General features: G+C 38.3%; 1 protein-coding gene across 1 annotated transcript in view; it reads left to right on the top strand.

Moving 5' to 3' along the window:
• Positions 1-17,912, top strand: part of SPAG16 (sperm associated antigen 16) — a 404,854-nt gene that overhangs the window by 16,869 nt on the left and 370,073 nt on the right. The window contains 4 exon segments of the mRNA XM_075755745.1: positions 4,571-4,678; positions 8,062-8,179; positions 9,522-9,591; positions 15,075-15,223. Of these exon segments, the coding sequence (XP_075611860.1) occupies positions 4,571-4,678; positions 8,062-8,179; positions 9,522-9,591; positions 15,075-15,223 (445 nt within the window).

Genomic DNA, 17,912 nt, shown 5'->3' with positions numbered 1-17,912 from the left:
GGATTGTGTGTCCCGTTTGAGTGGGAGAGTAAGAAGCAGTAATGCATAGTAAAAGAAGGAAAAAAAAAAAATCTGACCTTTCTGAAATTTATTATTATCAGTAGTGATTTGAAGTTTTTCCTTTTTCCCACTTTTTTCTTTCCTTTTTTCCCTCCTCTCTATGAAGCAGAACATGCCATAACAAGATGATCTGAGTGGATTATGACTGGATAAGAGTTTTCCTGGATTTGTTGCATTGCTATGTGATAGTTTAAGAACATAAAGCTTAAAACCATTTCACTGTGGTCATGAAGGAGTTGGGTTTTTCCCCTAAGAGTGTCTATATACTCTGTGGGGTGCCAGGAAATTTTTTTAATAGCAGATGTCTAGTTAAAAGGTTGAAAGATGACATGATAATTTGCAAGAGGAAGAAAGCAGGAGAGAAAAAAAGACATTGCCAACATGCTAGCTTCCTACAGGCTATCTGTTAAATAAAACTCCCAATGCTTGCTTAAGTAGTGAACTGTGCTAAAAAATAAATCAATCCGTAAACTGAAACTGTGCCCTGCTTTTTCACATTCTGGTGTTTGAAACCTAAAATAGCAATGCTCTGATGGTAAACAAGTGAGTCATGTCACCTATTTGGTATTCCAGAGGGCAGGAAGATACAGGGCAATTCTATGTGACACAAATTAGAAGCGGGTAAATTTTGTTCATTGGCATTTACTTTTAAATACTGCATTTATTGCGCATGTACCTTGTTAAACCACTATTAAAATTAGTCCTCCTCCCACTTGTAAGGAGAGCTTTATTTTCTTAGTCTTTCTGACAGTATTAGAATGGAGTATATGTAGATGTAAAACTTGGTTGATGCTAATAGTCACTACTTTGTTTTTTACTTCAAATAACTTTCAAAGTTTTCATGGATTGTTAAAAGTTCAGCAGTTCTGTGACATTTCACTTGTTTTGAATAATTTATGAATTAAAATGGTACTGTTTCTGGAATGATGGGTGAAATTGAGCATTTCTGCTGTATGTGCCATGAGTCGGCGTTCTTTTGTGTCTTTCAGATAAACCCTGATCATAATACTCTATACTAAATGAATTTAATGTGGTGACTGTTAACAGCATTTTTTCTTGTTCATACATTCAATAACTGGAGTCAGCACCCTTGCTATGATAAAGCAAATATTCCAGCAGGAGCCAAAATTACCTGGAGGACAATTTGAGTTTTCAAGTATTGCGAGAGAATTCACCAGCTTGCACTGAAAACAGAACGCTTAAAAGCACTGAAGAAATGCTGATTAGACTGGTTAGAAACTAAGGATTTGTGAGCAAAGAAAGTCTCATTTACACTGTGGATTAGTCAGAAAACTTTAATTGTGAGATACAGTGCTGTGAAGTGTATTTGAGGAAAGCTTTTACTTACATTTGGTGTTTCTGAGCTTGGTACTCTTGACAGCCATATTGCAGAACAGCAATGTTATTTGGGACTTAAGCAGTATAAGGGCCCAGGATCAATGGCTGTGAACCAATCACCTCCTGCTTTAATGTTGTTTAGCAGTGGTATTTAATAAATATTTATGTGATTGCATGGCAAGCAGGTGGGCAGAGTAGACTGCAGACTGTTGGTTACACTTCACTGTGGCTTTTCACTATTTAAAGAGAAAATCCCAATCAACTTCACTTCCTGTATGCAATGTGTACACTATTTTTAATAGGTTGTCCGATGTCTGAAGACATCTTGAGATGTAACAAAATCCCTGAATGCATTCATTAAAAGAAATAAATAGCAGCATAGTTCTTTTACTCCAAAAAAAAAAAGCTAGTGATAGTTATTATCTTAAGGTTTAGATACACTATGGATCTTTATTTAAATTACTTCTAAAACCAGACATTGCGTTATAAAACAAGTCAAAACTAACTACTGTCATATGGCAAACCCACATAAAATTAAAGTACACCTTGAATGTGTACTCCCCTTCTCTTTCTTTTATCTTGAAGGCTACTGTTGAGCCCTGACTGATTGGTAAGGGATGTGGTTATCTGCTGCAGTATTTCTCAAATGGAAGCATAGATATTCTTTCTAATATGCAAGAAAACATCTCTGAAAACTAACACTTACAGGAGACTAGTTAAGTTTAATTGTCTTCAGTGATGATTTGTGTCATTCAGGCATTTAATGTTCTAATAATGTTTGCTTGTGAGTTGAATGATAGATTGTAATTTCATAGCAATATTAAACTCTGCATATCTGGTGATTTAAAATATCTTGAATCCCATCTATTTTGGTGTTTTTCTATGGCCAGAACCTTTGTATTACCTTTATTTAAAATGTAGGTAGACAACACGATGGTGTATCAGGTTTAAGACTGTGTTAATCGTAGGGACTGCTAACTGTGATATTTAAGTTCGTAAACATTTAGGAATTTGTAGGTAGATGGAATGAAAGTTGTGTACAGCTTTTGGCTGGGGTTTGTAACTGTGTTCACAAACATTAGTTGGAAAGTTTAAATATTTGCAGGTATCTTTCTGTCCTGATTTTTGGAAGCATACTCACAAATATACACCCAGTTTACAGCCACAGTAACAGTCAAAATATAAAGCAGTCCTGGAAATCATATTTATTATTACTGTTAGTGCTACCTCCAGCAATAAAGTCCTCAGCTGATGTCCTATTTCTGTGCCAAAATCTAACCATTCCTGCACGTATTTCTCCACTTAGGCAATGAAAAAAGTAAATGCCCACTTTCTATATTGTGCACCATATTTAAATGCATCTGTTTAATTACATGGTACATCTAGCATCCTTGCTGCTAAATGCTATATAAACTAGATAGACTAAAAGCATGAGAGTATATGTTTTATAAAACTGTCTTTATTTTGATTAAAATTTTAGGGCTACAACTTGCAGCATGTTGAGGAATAAAGGCCCATCTGAATTCAGTAGGAACAGGGCACGTAACTCATCTTTGAAAATCCCTACTTGTTTTTATTGGACTTTGTCCTCTTCCGCTATTTTTATCAAATGACTTGAGAAAAGATTAAATGGAGAGACCTGCAGTCTTTGACATATATCTTTACTGAAAGAAATGGATATTGGGTTTGCTGTGGCTGTAGCAACACCTTTTAGAAAAAGCCATCTGCTTAGCTCTGAAGGGGCAGGTTTTGTATTCAAGGTATTATGGCAAGTCAGATTCTGTGAGTGGTGTCATGATGGAGTTGTTTCACAGAACTATCCCGAGACCATGGATTCATTTACCTCTCAAATCTTCCGCTGTTCCTAGGAGCTTGAACAGAATCATAATCTGTGCTTTGTATCCCAGGAGCAAGATGCTAAGTTACTCTTTCACGACTTCTGGTATTTGTGCATATGCATTCACATGTGCATGCCCGCAGCTCTTGTGAGCTTTTTCTCAGCGTTACTGCAGGGGCAGCTCTGCCTGTTTTTATTTCCCTGCCAGCTCCTTCTCAGCTTTGACTGACGTGTAGTGGCACTAATTCACTGTGCCTCCTCTTCATGTCTTTCTAACTGCTTCTGCTACAAACAACAACTCACATCAATGTGCACATATAAATATGGTAGTTTATATACGTAATCAATATGGCAAATGCATATATATTGAATATAAATTATTTGTACAATTAAATACAATGCACAGGCAGCTATGGGTCTTCTTTCTGGACCTGTGATTTCAGCATACTCCATTGTCATTCCTAACATTTCAACTCCTGTTGGGGAGGAAATGAGCTTTATTTTTGTAAAGAGCAAATATCCAATTTCAAGCTTTCTTTGCAATTAAACTACTCCTCTACTAATCTTTCTGGCCTAACCCATATCAGTAAAGGTAAAGAGAAAATGTACGGAATACATACAAAGTATTTTCTTTGATGTTTATAGAACAGACTATGTGTCCCATTGCTGTGTGTAGTATGTGCTTAGAGAATAACAGGTTATCAGGATGTTTGCAATTAATTTTGAAATGGATTCCTTATCCTTCCTGTTGTCATGCACGGGGCCACTTGGGGACAGGCTACAAATGTGCCTGAATAGAGCCTAGAACTTTTCTAGCACATTTTTTTCCCAGAAGCTCTCTAAATGCATGTATTTGCAAGGCAACAATACAGTTATCCTTCTGTGTGTGTCCTTCAAGCATGTACCATTATGCTGGGCTCCAGGCACAGTGTAGATTTTAGAAAATAGTATTGCAATACATTTTCATGTAGAATTTTAAACCCACAAGAGTACTGTTTTCTAATCACCTGTAACTTGAATATGTATCTCCATAAGAGCCCTGGTGCTTAAAGTAAGGTTGACCTCACCTCTGAGATTTATAATGCCAGAATCCTTATGAATTCTATCTAAAGAAACTGAGGAAAGATGAAGAGTACCCATGGTTTTGTACATCAGCTGGCAGCTGGTACCTCAAAAGTACGTGTTCACCAGGGGGCATACTACTGACAGTTTCCAACTTGGATGCAGTAGGCATGTGCATATCTGAAAATTAATTATATAGGTATGCAACATACCCTGATGAGCAATTAATAGGAGGAGACTAATACTTCTCTTGCATTTACTGTTTATGTATAGCAAAGCAAAAGAGGCTTTCCTAAAAATGCAGAAAGAATGTGACTTTCATCGGATGCATCATAAGCGAGTGGTCCAGGAGAAAAACAGGCTTATTTGTGACATTAAAAGGTAAAAAATTATTTTAATTATCATACATGTAACATTAAAGATAACATTTTCAATTACTACCTGGTAATGAGATAACATTGGGGAATTTAAAGTGCTAAAGATAGCTGCATTTAGTTAGTGTCCTGGTAAATAGCTGTTCCATCTGACCATTCTGCCATGTCTCTTATAAAAAAAAAAATAAATCATTAGAAACTGTTTATTTTCCATGGTGTGACGTGGCATTAATAAATATGTAGTATTTCTAATAGTTGAAAATATAAATGAGATTTTTTTTTTACCCAGATCTTCTTCTTTAAATACGTAATGATTTCTGGGTTTAGATCCTTTGTTCATTTTAAAGGTAACTGGTGTCACACCAAGTTCAGAACCTTTGTATTCGTGACTCCCACAGCTGATATTTCCTGTCCTTTTACATCTTGAACTTTCTATATGAGATGGGCTACATTGCTTTTGTTACGAATAAGCCCAAACTAATCCTTCAGTACTGAGTTATAATAGTTTATTTTATCATATTTAATTCCATAATTGTGTCGTTCTGGAATTCTGTAAGTTTTCTGCTAACTGTGATACTTATTTCCCTCCGCAAGTAGAACTTGTATATTTGTCCATCTGAGGATCACCGGCCCAGGTGAAAGAGCTGAGTTTAGAAACTCGTTTGCACATGTTTATGCCAGCACTTGCTTTAAAAGTAATATTGGGGAGTAAGTCATGTCTGCAGTTCCAGACAAGTCACAGAACTTTGGTTTGTCAATATGGTTATCAATAAATGTATGCAGTACCAACTACATGTTGTACATCTTTAACCTTGAAATCCATACATACTAATGCAAGAGAGCACGAGTCACTGGCTTATCCTCTGTGTGTCAGCTTTTTGTGAAAACGCAGTACTTTTGAAGCTTAGTGTCTTCTGTTTCTTTTGAGAGATTATAGAACCGACTTGGTCTGAAGAGTTAAAGTGGTTAAGTATTCAAAATGTAATGCACAGTGGAGAAAAATAGTAATGTATTGTGACTGCTTTGTCTAGATGGGAATCTTAGTTGGTAGTTGGATAATAGCTGTAATTCTCTCTTCCAATGAAATACATCTGCAAGAAAACAGGAATTAATAAAAATTAATCTGCGGTATGTGTATGAAGGATTAAGAACAGGTCAAAATTGGATGGATTGTTTTAAGAGTACAGCTCCAGTGCTGGCCTGACCTGCAGCGGAGCAGCAGATCCAGGCGCTAGCGGTTTTTCCTGACGTTCCAGAAGTAGGGAAACGCCAGGCACTTGGAAGAGACCCGCCACGAGCCGGCTGCTGTCACAGGAACCACTGACGAGACCTGGGTGTTGCCAAAGCAGCGGCGCCCGCCCTCCTGACGCCTATGAGAAACAGCCCAGGGAGCGCTGGTGGCCCAGAGCGTGGCGCAGCAGTTCGGGCGGACGGGCCTAGTCAGTCTGCCTGCTCAAAAGGAGAGTCCGCTGGTGCTCATCACTCTCTCACAGAAGGAGTTCAGCCATGGTGCTCACCAGGCAGAAAGCCCTAAGCTCTGTGCTTGCCAGGAGGCATGTGGCAACACAGAGAGAGCTGCCACAGAAGCGTGCAGCCAGCCAGCTCTCAGGCTGCAGGGAGTGTCTGAGCTTGGCACTGGCAGGGGAAGGCAGTAGTGAGACTGGCTGCCTGAGGTGTGACCAGGTGGACAACCTGCTCGGCCTGGTGGCAGAACTACGTGAAGAAGTGGAGTGGTTAAGGAGTATCAGAGAGGTGGAGAGAGAGATAGACTGGTGGAGCCAAGCTCTGCCTTCCCTGAGGCAGAAACAGGGACAGCTAATGGACCAAAGCCAAAGTGAAGGGGACCCTGTATCCTCCCCTTGCCAGGTAGAAGGCAGCAGCCTCAAAGAGGGGAGTGAATGGAAACAAGTGCACGTGTGGCAGGTGGCAAACCTTCTCCTCCTCACCCACCTCACCATCCCACGTACCCCTGTGCAACAGGTATGAGGCTTTGGCTGTGGAAGGCCACTTGAGTGAGGATATGGATGACAGTCAAGCTACTCCAGAGGTAGCACCTAGGCCCAAAAGGCCCGTGCCTTGGGTCATGACCACCCCAACAAAGAAGAAAAGGAGAGTTATAGTTGTGGGGGACTCCCTTCTGAAGGGTATAGAGGGCCCGATATGCAGGGCAGACCCTCCTTTCAGAGAAGTCTGCTACCTCCCCGGGGCCTCTCTGTCAAGGACATCACTAGGAAACTCCCCAGCCTGGTACAGCCCTCTGACTATTACCCACTGCTGCTCCTCCATGTGGGTGGGGATGAAGCAGAGACATGTACCATGAAAGTGATCAAAAGGGACTTCAGGCTCCTAGCACAGTCACCGAAGGATTCGGGAGCGCAGGTAATATTCTCTTCCCTCCTTCCAGTTGAGAGCAGCAATGTTGGGTGGAACAGGTGGACGCAGTCCATAAATGCATGGCTCTGTGGCTGGTGTCAACGCCACAACTTTGGGTTCTTTGACAATGGGTGGCCTACGTGGCACCAGGCCTGATGAACCCTGATGGGATTCATCTCTCGCAAAGGGGGAAGAGGATCTTTGCCCAGGAACTAGCGGGGCTTATCGACAGAACTTTAAACTAGGCTTGAAGGGGAAGGGGGATAACATCAGGCTTGCCAGCGACATGTTTTGGGATGATGTGCCCAGGTTGGAGGGATGGGGTGCTGGCTAGGGCCCTCGGCCTACTGCTCAGAGATGTGCTGGATGCACTACAGCACATTCGAAGCCTAGAGGAGACGAGCCGGGGGCTCTGGATGCAACAGGAACCAACGGGGTAACACTGGGAGAACACATCAAAAGAATTCCAGCCACCAGGGAGTGTAGTGACAGGACAAGGGGGAATGGGTTTAAGCTGAAGGAGGGTTGATTTAGATGTTAGAAAGAAATTCTTTACTGTTGGAGTGGTGAGGCACTGGCGCAGGTTGCCCAGAGAGGTTGTGGAGGCCCCATCCCTGGAAGTGTTTAAGACCAGTTTGGATGGGGGTTTGGGCAATGGGGTCTAGTGGAGGGTGTCCCTGCCCGCAGCAGGGGGTTGGAACTAGATGGGCTTTGAGGTCCCTTCCAACCCAAACCATTCTATGCTTCTATGATAAGATATGACTAAACAAACTATGAAACCTCTTATTCATCTGACTTTGTATTTGGGGGGGGGGGGGGGGGTTCTGTTTTTTGGTGGGGTGGTTTTTTTTTTTGTGATATTCCATTTGGGTGGTTCATACTAAATACCATTGCCATCTCCTCTGTCTTGACCTTTTGGCACTTTTATTCTTTTATTTTGGGAGGAAAAAAGTTACACAGACATAAATCTCCAATTTAACTTCTTTGAGGAATTGTTTGTCCTCTTCTTGTTCACAGGCTGAAGGCACATTATGCATCGTATGAACCCGTGCTGAAGCAGCTGACTGAAAAATACCAGACTATGCTGAGACAGAAAATGTTAACTAGCTTGGAGAGAGACAGAGCGGTTGGGCAGGTAAAACTCTTGTGAACGTCACTTGTGAAGTTGTAAGGAATGCTTTTGGTTTTTACTTTGGTAAATACACAGGATATTTCTGTTAAAGCAACTCACTTATGCACTAGTTTGAAGCAGAATATTTTAGTGAGTTTCACGTTATGTGGTGAAATTTTAATACTGAAAGTATGTGAAACTTAGTGCCACAAAGTAGTAGTTCACAATCTGCACTTGCTCAGTGCTCTATGTGAGTCAGCAATGTGCTTTTAGTGTCAACAACTTGAGGAAAGCTGTAATATTCCCACAGATTCATATGCTTCCCTGTATGCCTGTGGAAGTCTCTTATTTTAATTTTCTTTGTTACTATTTACTATTTTATTTTTTTCTAAATACATCTATGAATGACCTACTAGTTTAGGAAAAAATACATCAAAATATCAGACACAATTTTTCTATTATTCCACTCACAAGACGGAGTAGTATTTTATTCCTATAATCTTTTCTGCTGTATAGGTTGATGTATATGATATTCTGCCCCCTTAGCAGAAAACACAGACAGGATGGATGAAGAACAGGAAATCATCTTGCATGTGTTTAACAAATAGGTTCTTTCATCAAAAAAAAAGGAGGTCCCAAAATGCATTGCATTTCAGCAGTAGTATCAATTATGTGTGGGTAACATAAAAGGAATTTACCATGCTTGCACTCTCTTCTAATAGTCCTCATCTCTTGTTTCCTCCATTCCTCTGCATCCAATTTTTCTTAGGTCACCTGAGGGCTTACTTTTAAAAGTCTGAGAATTATATATTTGAAATTTCAGTAAGTAAGAGAAAGTGTCCTAGGGAAATGTTACTGTCAATGTACAGTTATGCTGAATCAAGAGTACAAAGCATGGAACAGTTCCAATGCTCTGAAATTTCAGGAACACATCCAGTTATGAACTCTAAGCATTCTGGAGTGATGACTTCTTTGTAACACAAAACACCATATTTTGTTGCATTTTCTTATGACAAAGCTGTATGTCATATTGTGCCATTAAGTTAGATCAGTGTGGTGATAGCAGTGGTTAAAAGCTGATGGTGCACTAAGATCCCTAGTATTCTGTATGTCTATGTAGTTTTAATAGAGCTGTAAAAATATTTTGAGATATTCTGGATTTGTATTTTATTGCATTGTTTCACTGGGCCTTTCCAAAATCTCAGATTACGAGTAATGTTTATAGCTTAAAGGCAATAATCAGAAAAGTAAAAAATTATAGATGGAATTTCTTACTTAAATAGACATAAATGCTGTGTGTTGTGAACAGTTCAAAAGCAATGTTTTCATATTATCTTTTCTTGTTCTCAACTCTTTTTAAAATTAGGTTACAGGTTTGCAAGCCACATTACAAAATTTAGAGTCTGGACGTGCTATTCAGATTCCTGTGACAAAAGGTAAAATATTCCCATCACCAAGCTCAGACTGGTTATGGGGTTTTTGTTGTTGTGATGCATTTAAAATCTGTTGTAACAGTAAATCAAAAATACTTGCACTATAAACACTTTTATCAGCTGTCTTTGTGACAGAGTAGCAGTTTTATCATTAGAATATTTATTCTAAAATGTATCCACTGAGGACAGTGAGACTGCTGATGGCAATCTGAATATGTGAGTAGCTATGGAAGGACTTTGTCCTAGAAATCTATTTTGTGTCTGATTTTGTTATTTTATCCATTAATACTCTGTTTTTTAATGTGAGTGTTAGCTCACTGTAAGAAGGTATATATGGTGATCTGGAAACATTTTGAAAATGGTGTTATGAAATCCAGCCTCTTATTTTAGCATGTCTCACTTTTACAGGAGGTTGCTAAGGTTATGTAGTACCTGCTGGAGTAATATCTTTATCTGCCTGGTACTACACTACTTCCCTGGTGTTTGGAATAAATGCATAATCATTAAATTATTTTTCCAAACTCCATCAGAAAAAACCCTAGCATCTCTGGTTTCCTAAGTAAATGAAACCTATGCTATCACATTCTTTGTAAGCATCACTCCCACTAAAATTTTTGAACCTATTTTTTAATTTCAGCTACATTTGATAGTGAGATAAGTCTCAAATGAACCAGGTTTCTAAAAGACTTCTGAAAATAGATGAGACAATGAAAAAGGGAAACAGTGAGCTCTACCCTCTTTGACAACGGAGTATTCACATGAGAAGGGGATGTTGCACCTGCCTTAGTCTTGAGCAGAACTCCAACCAGAGATTGCAGTTTATTTGACATTAGAGAACCCCGAATTTCTCAGCTACCTAGATGACCAGGTATTGAGTATTATACAACTCCCAGATGCAGCATTTGTTGCAATTAGGACATTTTTTTATATCTGTTTCTTTTGTTTTTCCTCCTAGTATGTTTAAAACCCTAAACATCTTGTTGCACTGGTAATACACCCTAGGTAAAAAGCCAGTGAGTTACCCTAGCCTTTGACAATCAAGCTTCATTGGTTCCCACATTCATGGAGTTACTTTCATTGTATAAAATTCCTGTAGAAAAGGCAAGGCTGAGAAGAATAGTAGTCACACAAACTTTTTTGGCTTCTCTTCGGATTTGTAGTTGAGTGAAGAGGCTAGCAAGCATTCCCCTGACTGATAAGATGGCTTATTTACTATTAAAGCAGACATTTCTGCTACTGTCTCGATCTTTGCTACTGCCAGCCTATTATGAGCATAGCATGTCATATTTAATTTTTTCTTTCACGTTCTATCTAATGTAGGTTGAAGCAGTTGGTCTCCTAAATCGTCATGAATTGCTATGAGTACTGGATTGAGATCTAATTGTCTGAAAGATGCCCCTCATCCTAGCTCTGGTCTTAGTTTCTGTGCAGCAGCGGGAGGCTTCTATAGCTGAGGGGTCCCTTGGAGCACACCCTACTCCTTTTCTAAACTACTGTTTGGTTAAAAGCATAGCTGCTTTCCTTTCTGGGAGAGCCTGGAATGGTTCTGTAGTCTTACTCAATATAAACTAAGCTATGATTTTATTTTGTATGTAAGCAAATTACTGCTAATAACTTCTGTAAATATAGACTTTAGGTGTGTTAATGTGGTGGAATACTGAAGTACTGGCAGCAAGCCTCTTCAGTGTTCACAGTATCTTTCTGGTTTTGAATTCTGATGCCTTTTTCTGTATGAATTAGTATCATACTCCTCAGCAAGGCACATTTCAGGCTCCCAAAACACCTTTCTGTGGCTGCATGTACTGGGTATTCTCTGCTGTAGTCTCTAAATCTTGTTACAACTAAAAATACAAACCTCTGCCCCACTAAAGAGCACAGTACTCATTTTCATCCCACTGCAGACAGGGAGGTAGAGAATGGGCTTTTTATTTTATGTTAGTTTAGGGCATATAGCATTCAACTTCTCATTATGCTCTGGCTTGAGGATATATAGTATAGGTTCTTCCCCCATGTTAGTGTTTTATAGTATAGATGCCCCATCTGTCTCTTTTTCATATTACGCATACTTTCATTTGTTGTTTGAGTGATTCTAAAAACCACTCTTTGGCTGTTCACAGTACTTGTTTATTCTCCAAAAATCTTGAGAGCACTTTATAATACCAAAAAGTGACAAGCAGGAGAGCACTTCATAAATAATAATATAAAAAAAAAAGTCACTTTGTCTGCAACACAAATTAAGCTCATCAGCCACCTACGTGCTTGTACAGTCCTTAATTTGCTTCATACCTTGTGTATCATAAATTAAGCGGTATTTCAGTTCATTTTTTTTCCTAGTGCTTTTTGTCCTCTAATACTGCATAATTTTTATTGCCCTGTGTAGGTCGTACTCGTATCTCAGTGGGTGATACTGTCTCTTATTCAGATACGTTCTGCGTCTCTTGAAAGATGGTCATGTTCTGTTGCCTTTTGAATTCTCATTCGTGAGACAGTAAAAATGAAACCTTGAGAAGCAAGCAATGCATAGAGACTGGAGAAATGCTTGCTGTGTTTTTCTCTTAGTTTGGAAGGAACCAGTGCTATTGGACTTGCAAATCTCTGCTGTAAGGAGACCTGCAGCTGCATTTTTTTTTCACTTGCTGTCTCTTCAGGGCTGACTTTTATGCACTAGTACGTTGGTACATTTTAGTTAGAAGATAATGAACGTTCAGACTGGCAAGTTATAATTTGCCAGGGTAAGATGCCTTTTCTGGCCAACTGTCTGCTTTCACTGCAGCGCAGACCACGAAGGAGCAGGAATGACTCTTCCTGGCAGCAGGAGATTGCCCATCACTGCTCCTGATCCTGCTTCTGTCCCACAGCCTGACTTGACTGCAGAACCTCTGGAATACTGGCTTTGGCTAGAGGGCACTAAGAGCGGCTTTTAATTAGCGTTGGGTTTGCTGAAGTATTTGAGGTTTTGAATAGTGACAATGACGTCCTGCATATCCAGTCCAGTGGGGTGTTTTCTTGAGTGAGTCTCATAGTGCATAATGAAGAACAAAGGGAAGCTTTGCAGTACTCACGATGAGTTTGCATTGTATATTTGTGTCTGGTGACTAGATAGGGGAAAAAAACCCCAACCAAACAGTAGTTAATGCTAATTTTAGGACACTATTCTGGACTTACTACTCTGGCATTTGATGTAGCAGCTTTCAGCCTGATGCATTTCAAGCAATTGAAGAGGATAGCATCCACTATGTAGAGTGTATAGTATATTTACTAGGTGTTTTTGCTGTTCCACTGCCAGGCTGTTGTTTAGCTTTGCAAACAGTGCTTTGTACACAAATCCTTGAAGAGAAAGTTTTCTTTAAGTGTCTTAAAAACCTAAACTTCTAATAATTTTTATTTCCTGTTTACTTACCTTGCTTGTTTAAAGTCGATATGACAGACATTTAATAGTTGCACAGGAACTAGTTAACAGTTATTAGGATTAGGACTTGGTCGTTTTGTAGACTGTTTCTTTGTCCTTGCTATGGTCACTCAGAAGCCAGCTCTGAAAGAAAAGTTGTCGTTTGAGTTCAGATTATTTTTAAAAAGGATTGGATGTTTTGTGTAAGATTTGTATTAAAGACTGGTTTTGGTTTTATTTTAAATCTAGTCCTCCCTGATGTGGTAGCAAGCTTGTACATAGAGGGATCTAATTATCAAAGAGAAATAACTACTTTTTTTTTTTTAGGTTATTGGTGTATATTAACAGAGCACTTGAACCCTTACTTATGGATCAAGACACATTGTTAAGTGGTGCTCTGAAAAAAGACCACTTTTGCCTGAAGGAATTAAGCAGTGTTGATTGTGGCTTGCTTATAAACCTAAGTGAATGCTGCTATAACAGCTGGTTCTAAAAACATAAAACTGTTACTTGCTTGGTACATTTCTTGTATTTTCTAAAAACAACAGCTGCTTATTTATTACCCAATTATATTCAAAAGTTGAACTCAATGAGTTTCTTTACTCATGGTTGAATTAACTCATTGCTAAGCCTGTTAACTGTGCTTTTCCTTTCCTTGATCTGATGTAATTGCTGTTAGAAGGTCATGCAAAAAGAAATTCAAAATGCACCAGTTAAAGTACTTAAACCTGGTTGTCCCCATTCCATCTACAATGCAATCAGAATAGAAAATCTGTAAACACAAGCTGTTGACACCTTAATGCAATCACAACAGTTCTTCAGAATTTGTTCTTTTTTAATGGTTACTGACTTTTTAAGCCCTTCAACTGTCATAACTCTGTTGGTTTATAAGTATGTGTATTTCAAAAGCACCAACAAACCAAATGCTCCATGAGCAACGTGCTAGTGGGTAGCAGTTACTGAGTGTGTAGAAAGTGTTTGACATATAAACCAATTTTGCAGTATACAGTTCCTCAAGGAAAGTTATTATTCAGGATATCTGTGACAGTAGCTTTAAGTTTTAAAGCAGTGAGAATACAGACACTTTTTTTTAGACCAGACACAGTCTTTTTATCAGTTACAGTTTTACTCTGGGTGTACAGAAAGGTTTTGTTTGCTTGATTTGCCTTTTTTTTTTTTCCTCAGGAGTGGAGAGGGTAGTTTTTTCCCCTTTAAGTTAGAAATTTTGCATTTTGGTGTCAAGGTCTTAAAACTGTTTTACAAGAGCAAACATTTAGAAATGCGTAAAGTACATTTGTTTCAGTCAGGATTTTAGCTGTATAATGTATTTTTTCAATCTGAGACTTTTTCAAAGAACTAGAAGGATGCCCAAATCCTGTTGGAATTCAGTATTCCATTCTCTTTCCTGTAGACCCATGTACATACTGCGAAAAGACACAGGGGACCCCAAGGGACTGTATTCAGATGCATGAGCTGCCAATACAAAGACTGTCAGAATAGTATCCTTTCTGCCAGATCATGGCAGACACATTGTACAACAGTCCGTGTGTGCTATACTGTTCCTCGTCTTCCTTTCAGCCTGGTCTGATGACTTACAGCTAACCTACCTGCTTAGGATTTTCTTTGAGTTACCTATTCATAAGGAGTTCCTTGTTTGATAGGTGGTCTGGAAGAAAGTGCAGGGAAGCAAAAGGGAATGCAGGCTGTAAATCAGAATGATGCATTGGTGGTAGATATTGGGTAGTATGCAGTGAGGTGATGTTTTTTCTGGCTCTGAGGGGAACAGAAGAATTGCATCTATTTTTACTGTGACTCTCTCCTGTACTGCAAGATTCAAAATTGCTGCATTTTGGCGGCAAAATCTAGGGTACCATTAGGTAAGTTGAAATAGATCATACCAAACTAATTCGTGGAGCGGAGTTATATGTAGCCTTGGCATACTTGATATGGATGGCACACTAAGCTGAATATCTTTTTATTTGAAGTGGTGTTTCTTTTAGACTTTCACATGTCTAGCTAGTATTCAGTAGAGAGACATCCTAGAAGAGTAAGTAAAAAATGCATTCTGACTTATATTTTTGTTGGTCTTATTTTATAGCAGGCCAGGAATGTCAAAGGAAGAAAGGGTTGGAAGGTCCCACCCAGAAAGCTCTTCAGGAAGCCAGACAGCAAAAAGTCCTTGATGCTAAAAGCTCTTCATATGATCCAGTCAAAGATGCAGAGAAGATAGTCAAGAGATACCCAAAGGTATGCAGCATTCTTTGCAGTTGCTCAGTATAATCCAAAGTACACTTTAAACTTTTACTAAGCTGTGGTGAGAAACACTTGTCCAATATGGACTCAAAGTCATCTGTCACATAGTGACAAATGGTAGTAAAAGTAAATAGGACAGGTAGGTAAGAGGGTTTTTATTTTTAATATGAATTTCTATTGCAACTAATTTTTCAGGCAATAATAGGAACTTTGATTAGTTGAAACTAGTAACCTACTTTTCAAGAGTCTGATGTAATCACCAGTGCAGAGGAAGAGCACTGGTTATAAATGCTTGTTGCTCTGTTATGTTTCTTTTGTAACTGGAGAAATCCTGACCTATTCTGTAGTGCTTGCACACTTTTCAAGCATTTCAACCTGTTTCAGCTGGGTCTAAATGGTATAACATCTGGGAGACTGAGGGCAATAAATTGGTGATTTCTTAGTATCCACGAAAGTTTCTGAACTTGAGTATACCAAAGGTGTGTTGCTGTTCTACTTTGGAAGTTGTGCAAAATCAAAATTAATTCCTGATTGAGTTTTTTACTGTTGAAAGGTATTTGTTTACTTTTTCTACTTGGTTTATTTATTCAGGTTGCATTTTGGGATTATATAACAGTGCTTTTTATTTTTCCAAATCAAGGTAAACATTCTAATATCTAAAATTTCTTGAGCTCTTAGAAGTGTTACACTGGCCTATTTTTGTTTGAGAACAACAGAGTTTAAACTCTGTTTTTAGGAAAAAAAAAAAAAAGGTTTAGTTTACATTGATGTACTTGGAATCAGCTTCAGTCTTTCCTTTCCCTGTCTCCACAAGAATGTCTGTGGTGATTTATTTTTGTGGTGTTTCTATGTGGTTTTGCAAAGGCATTTCTTCTGTCTGACACTGGCAGTGCACCCCTCCTCTGACAAACATACTATTTTATTTCTGTTTTTTTATCCCTTTTCATTCTCCTGAACCTCCAAATAATAATAAAAAAAATCTATATTCTGTTGCTTTCTGAAACACTTCTCACCACATATTGGAAATAATTCTCTGTACTGTCTCCCCACCTATTACTGTCTGAGTATTACTAAGGTACCTGCCAATCAGTCCATCTCCACTTCCCCTGCTTTTCATTCAGTGATTAGAAACTTCCATCCTAGACTCTTACAGGTATCTCTTCTTTTCATTTTGACTTGTGAACAGATGAGTATTTCTTTGCTTGTGAAACTTTGGTTTTTGTTCCTGTTTCTACTGAAGTCATCAGTATTTTTATAGTAAACAGTGGAGTTACGTGTCACCCCCTGAATATATAAACTCTACACAGGTAGTATGCCTGTCTGGCTCTTTCTTGTTCTTTGAAATTCATGAGCACTGTTAGTTGACTGGTTCTGGCAAGCATCAGTGTTTCTGCAGATCTTATGTTTCCCAAATGAGTCCTAGCAGAGGCCCTGATGTCTTTATTTAATCAATGGATTAGAAAACTGGAGTAGCTCCAGAAATAAGACAACAGAAAATATGGGAGTGTTTGAATGTACTAGATTTTACCATGGCTAAGTAATAATGTAAAACTTCAGGTGTGAGATTAACATCTTTTCCACCAATGGAACAATACCTTTTTTCCACTTCAAACTTCCTGGATTTATTATTTCTACATATTTCCTTTCCTCTAACAAAAAATACTACCTTAGATACCGGATGTGAATTGTCTTATTTTTTTTAGGCTGTTAAAATAAATGGAAGAAGGAATGATAAGTCTGTAGATGGTGAAGGGATGAGTTAAAATTGTGTTTAAAACATAGATACTCCAAAACTGTCCTGTACTGCACATTTATTGAACTAAAGTTTTAATCTAAGTTTTTTTAAAATAGTGCATTCTTACTCAACAGTTTAGTTGTCTAAGTATTTATTCTAGTCAAAAGGATTAGGCATAAATGAGTGCCTTGCCTTCTTTAGATCATTTTATGTGGTATTTGGAATCAAACTTCTGTGTGGTGCCTCATCTCCTTTGACCTTTATCAAAAGATCTTTCAAATTCTGCCGTGTTTTATGTGACGTATGTTCTTTCTTACAATGATTCAAGATGGCAATGTCTTTATTGAAGAACGTACCATAAATAATAGTTTTGTTCTCATTTACAGTAATGAAAATAACACTTTAAATGTGTTTTTTGGCAGGTAAAATTGTCTTACACATATTCAGGGTAAGGCTACACTTGATTTAGGTTGTCTTTATACCAGAAAGGAAGCAAGAGTCAGAGCATAAATTGGTCAGTTTTGTGGAGTTCAGGTGAGGAGTATATAGAAGAAATAAAGGCAATTAGAAATAATGTATTCAAACAATGCATTTATGACAAAATAGAGAAAAAGAAAACAAAGTATGGGAAATCTGGGTAAAATTCACTGTCAGATATTGTTTAGTTTTTTTTCAATAAATGTAAGGGAATATTTCAAGCTTACAAAAGTTCAGAGTGAACAGTTTATCCAATTCTAAAATTTGGGCATTTGGATTGTATCACATTCACTTTTAGCAAATATATTGTCATGGAATTGTATCCTTGAGACAGAGTTATAAATGTTTGTATTAACTGTACTGTTTCATAGGAGTGAACTATGGTGATGAAAATGATTTAAAATCTTTTCTATGACTTGTAGCTAAATAGTGATCTAACAAATGCCTGTGCTTACTTTTAAGTAGATGTAA

This window comes from Balearica regulorum, chromosome 6 (genome assembly GCF_011004875.1).
Source record: "Balearica regulorum gibbericeps isolate bBalReg1 chromosome 6, bBalReg1.pri, whole genome shotgun sequence".
Taxonomy (NCBI): domain Eukaryota; kingdom Metazoa; phylum Chordata; class Aves; order Gruiformes; family Gruidae; genus Balearica; species Balearica regulorum.
This window is presented reverse-complemented; position numbering and strand designations above follow the sequence as displayed.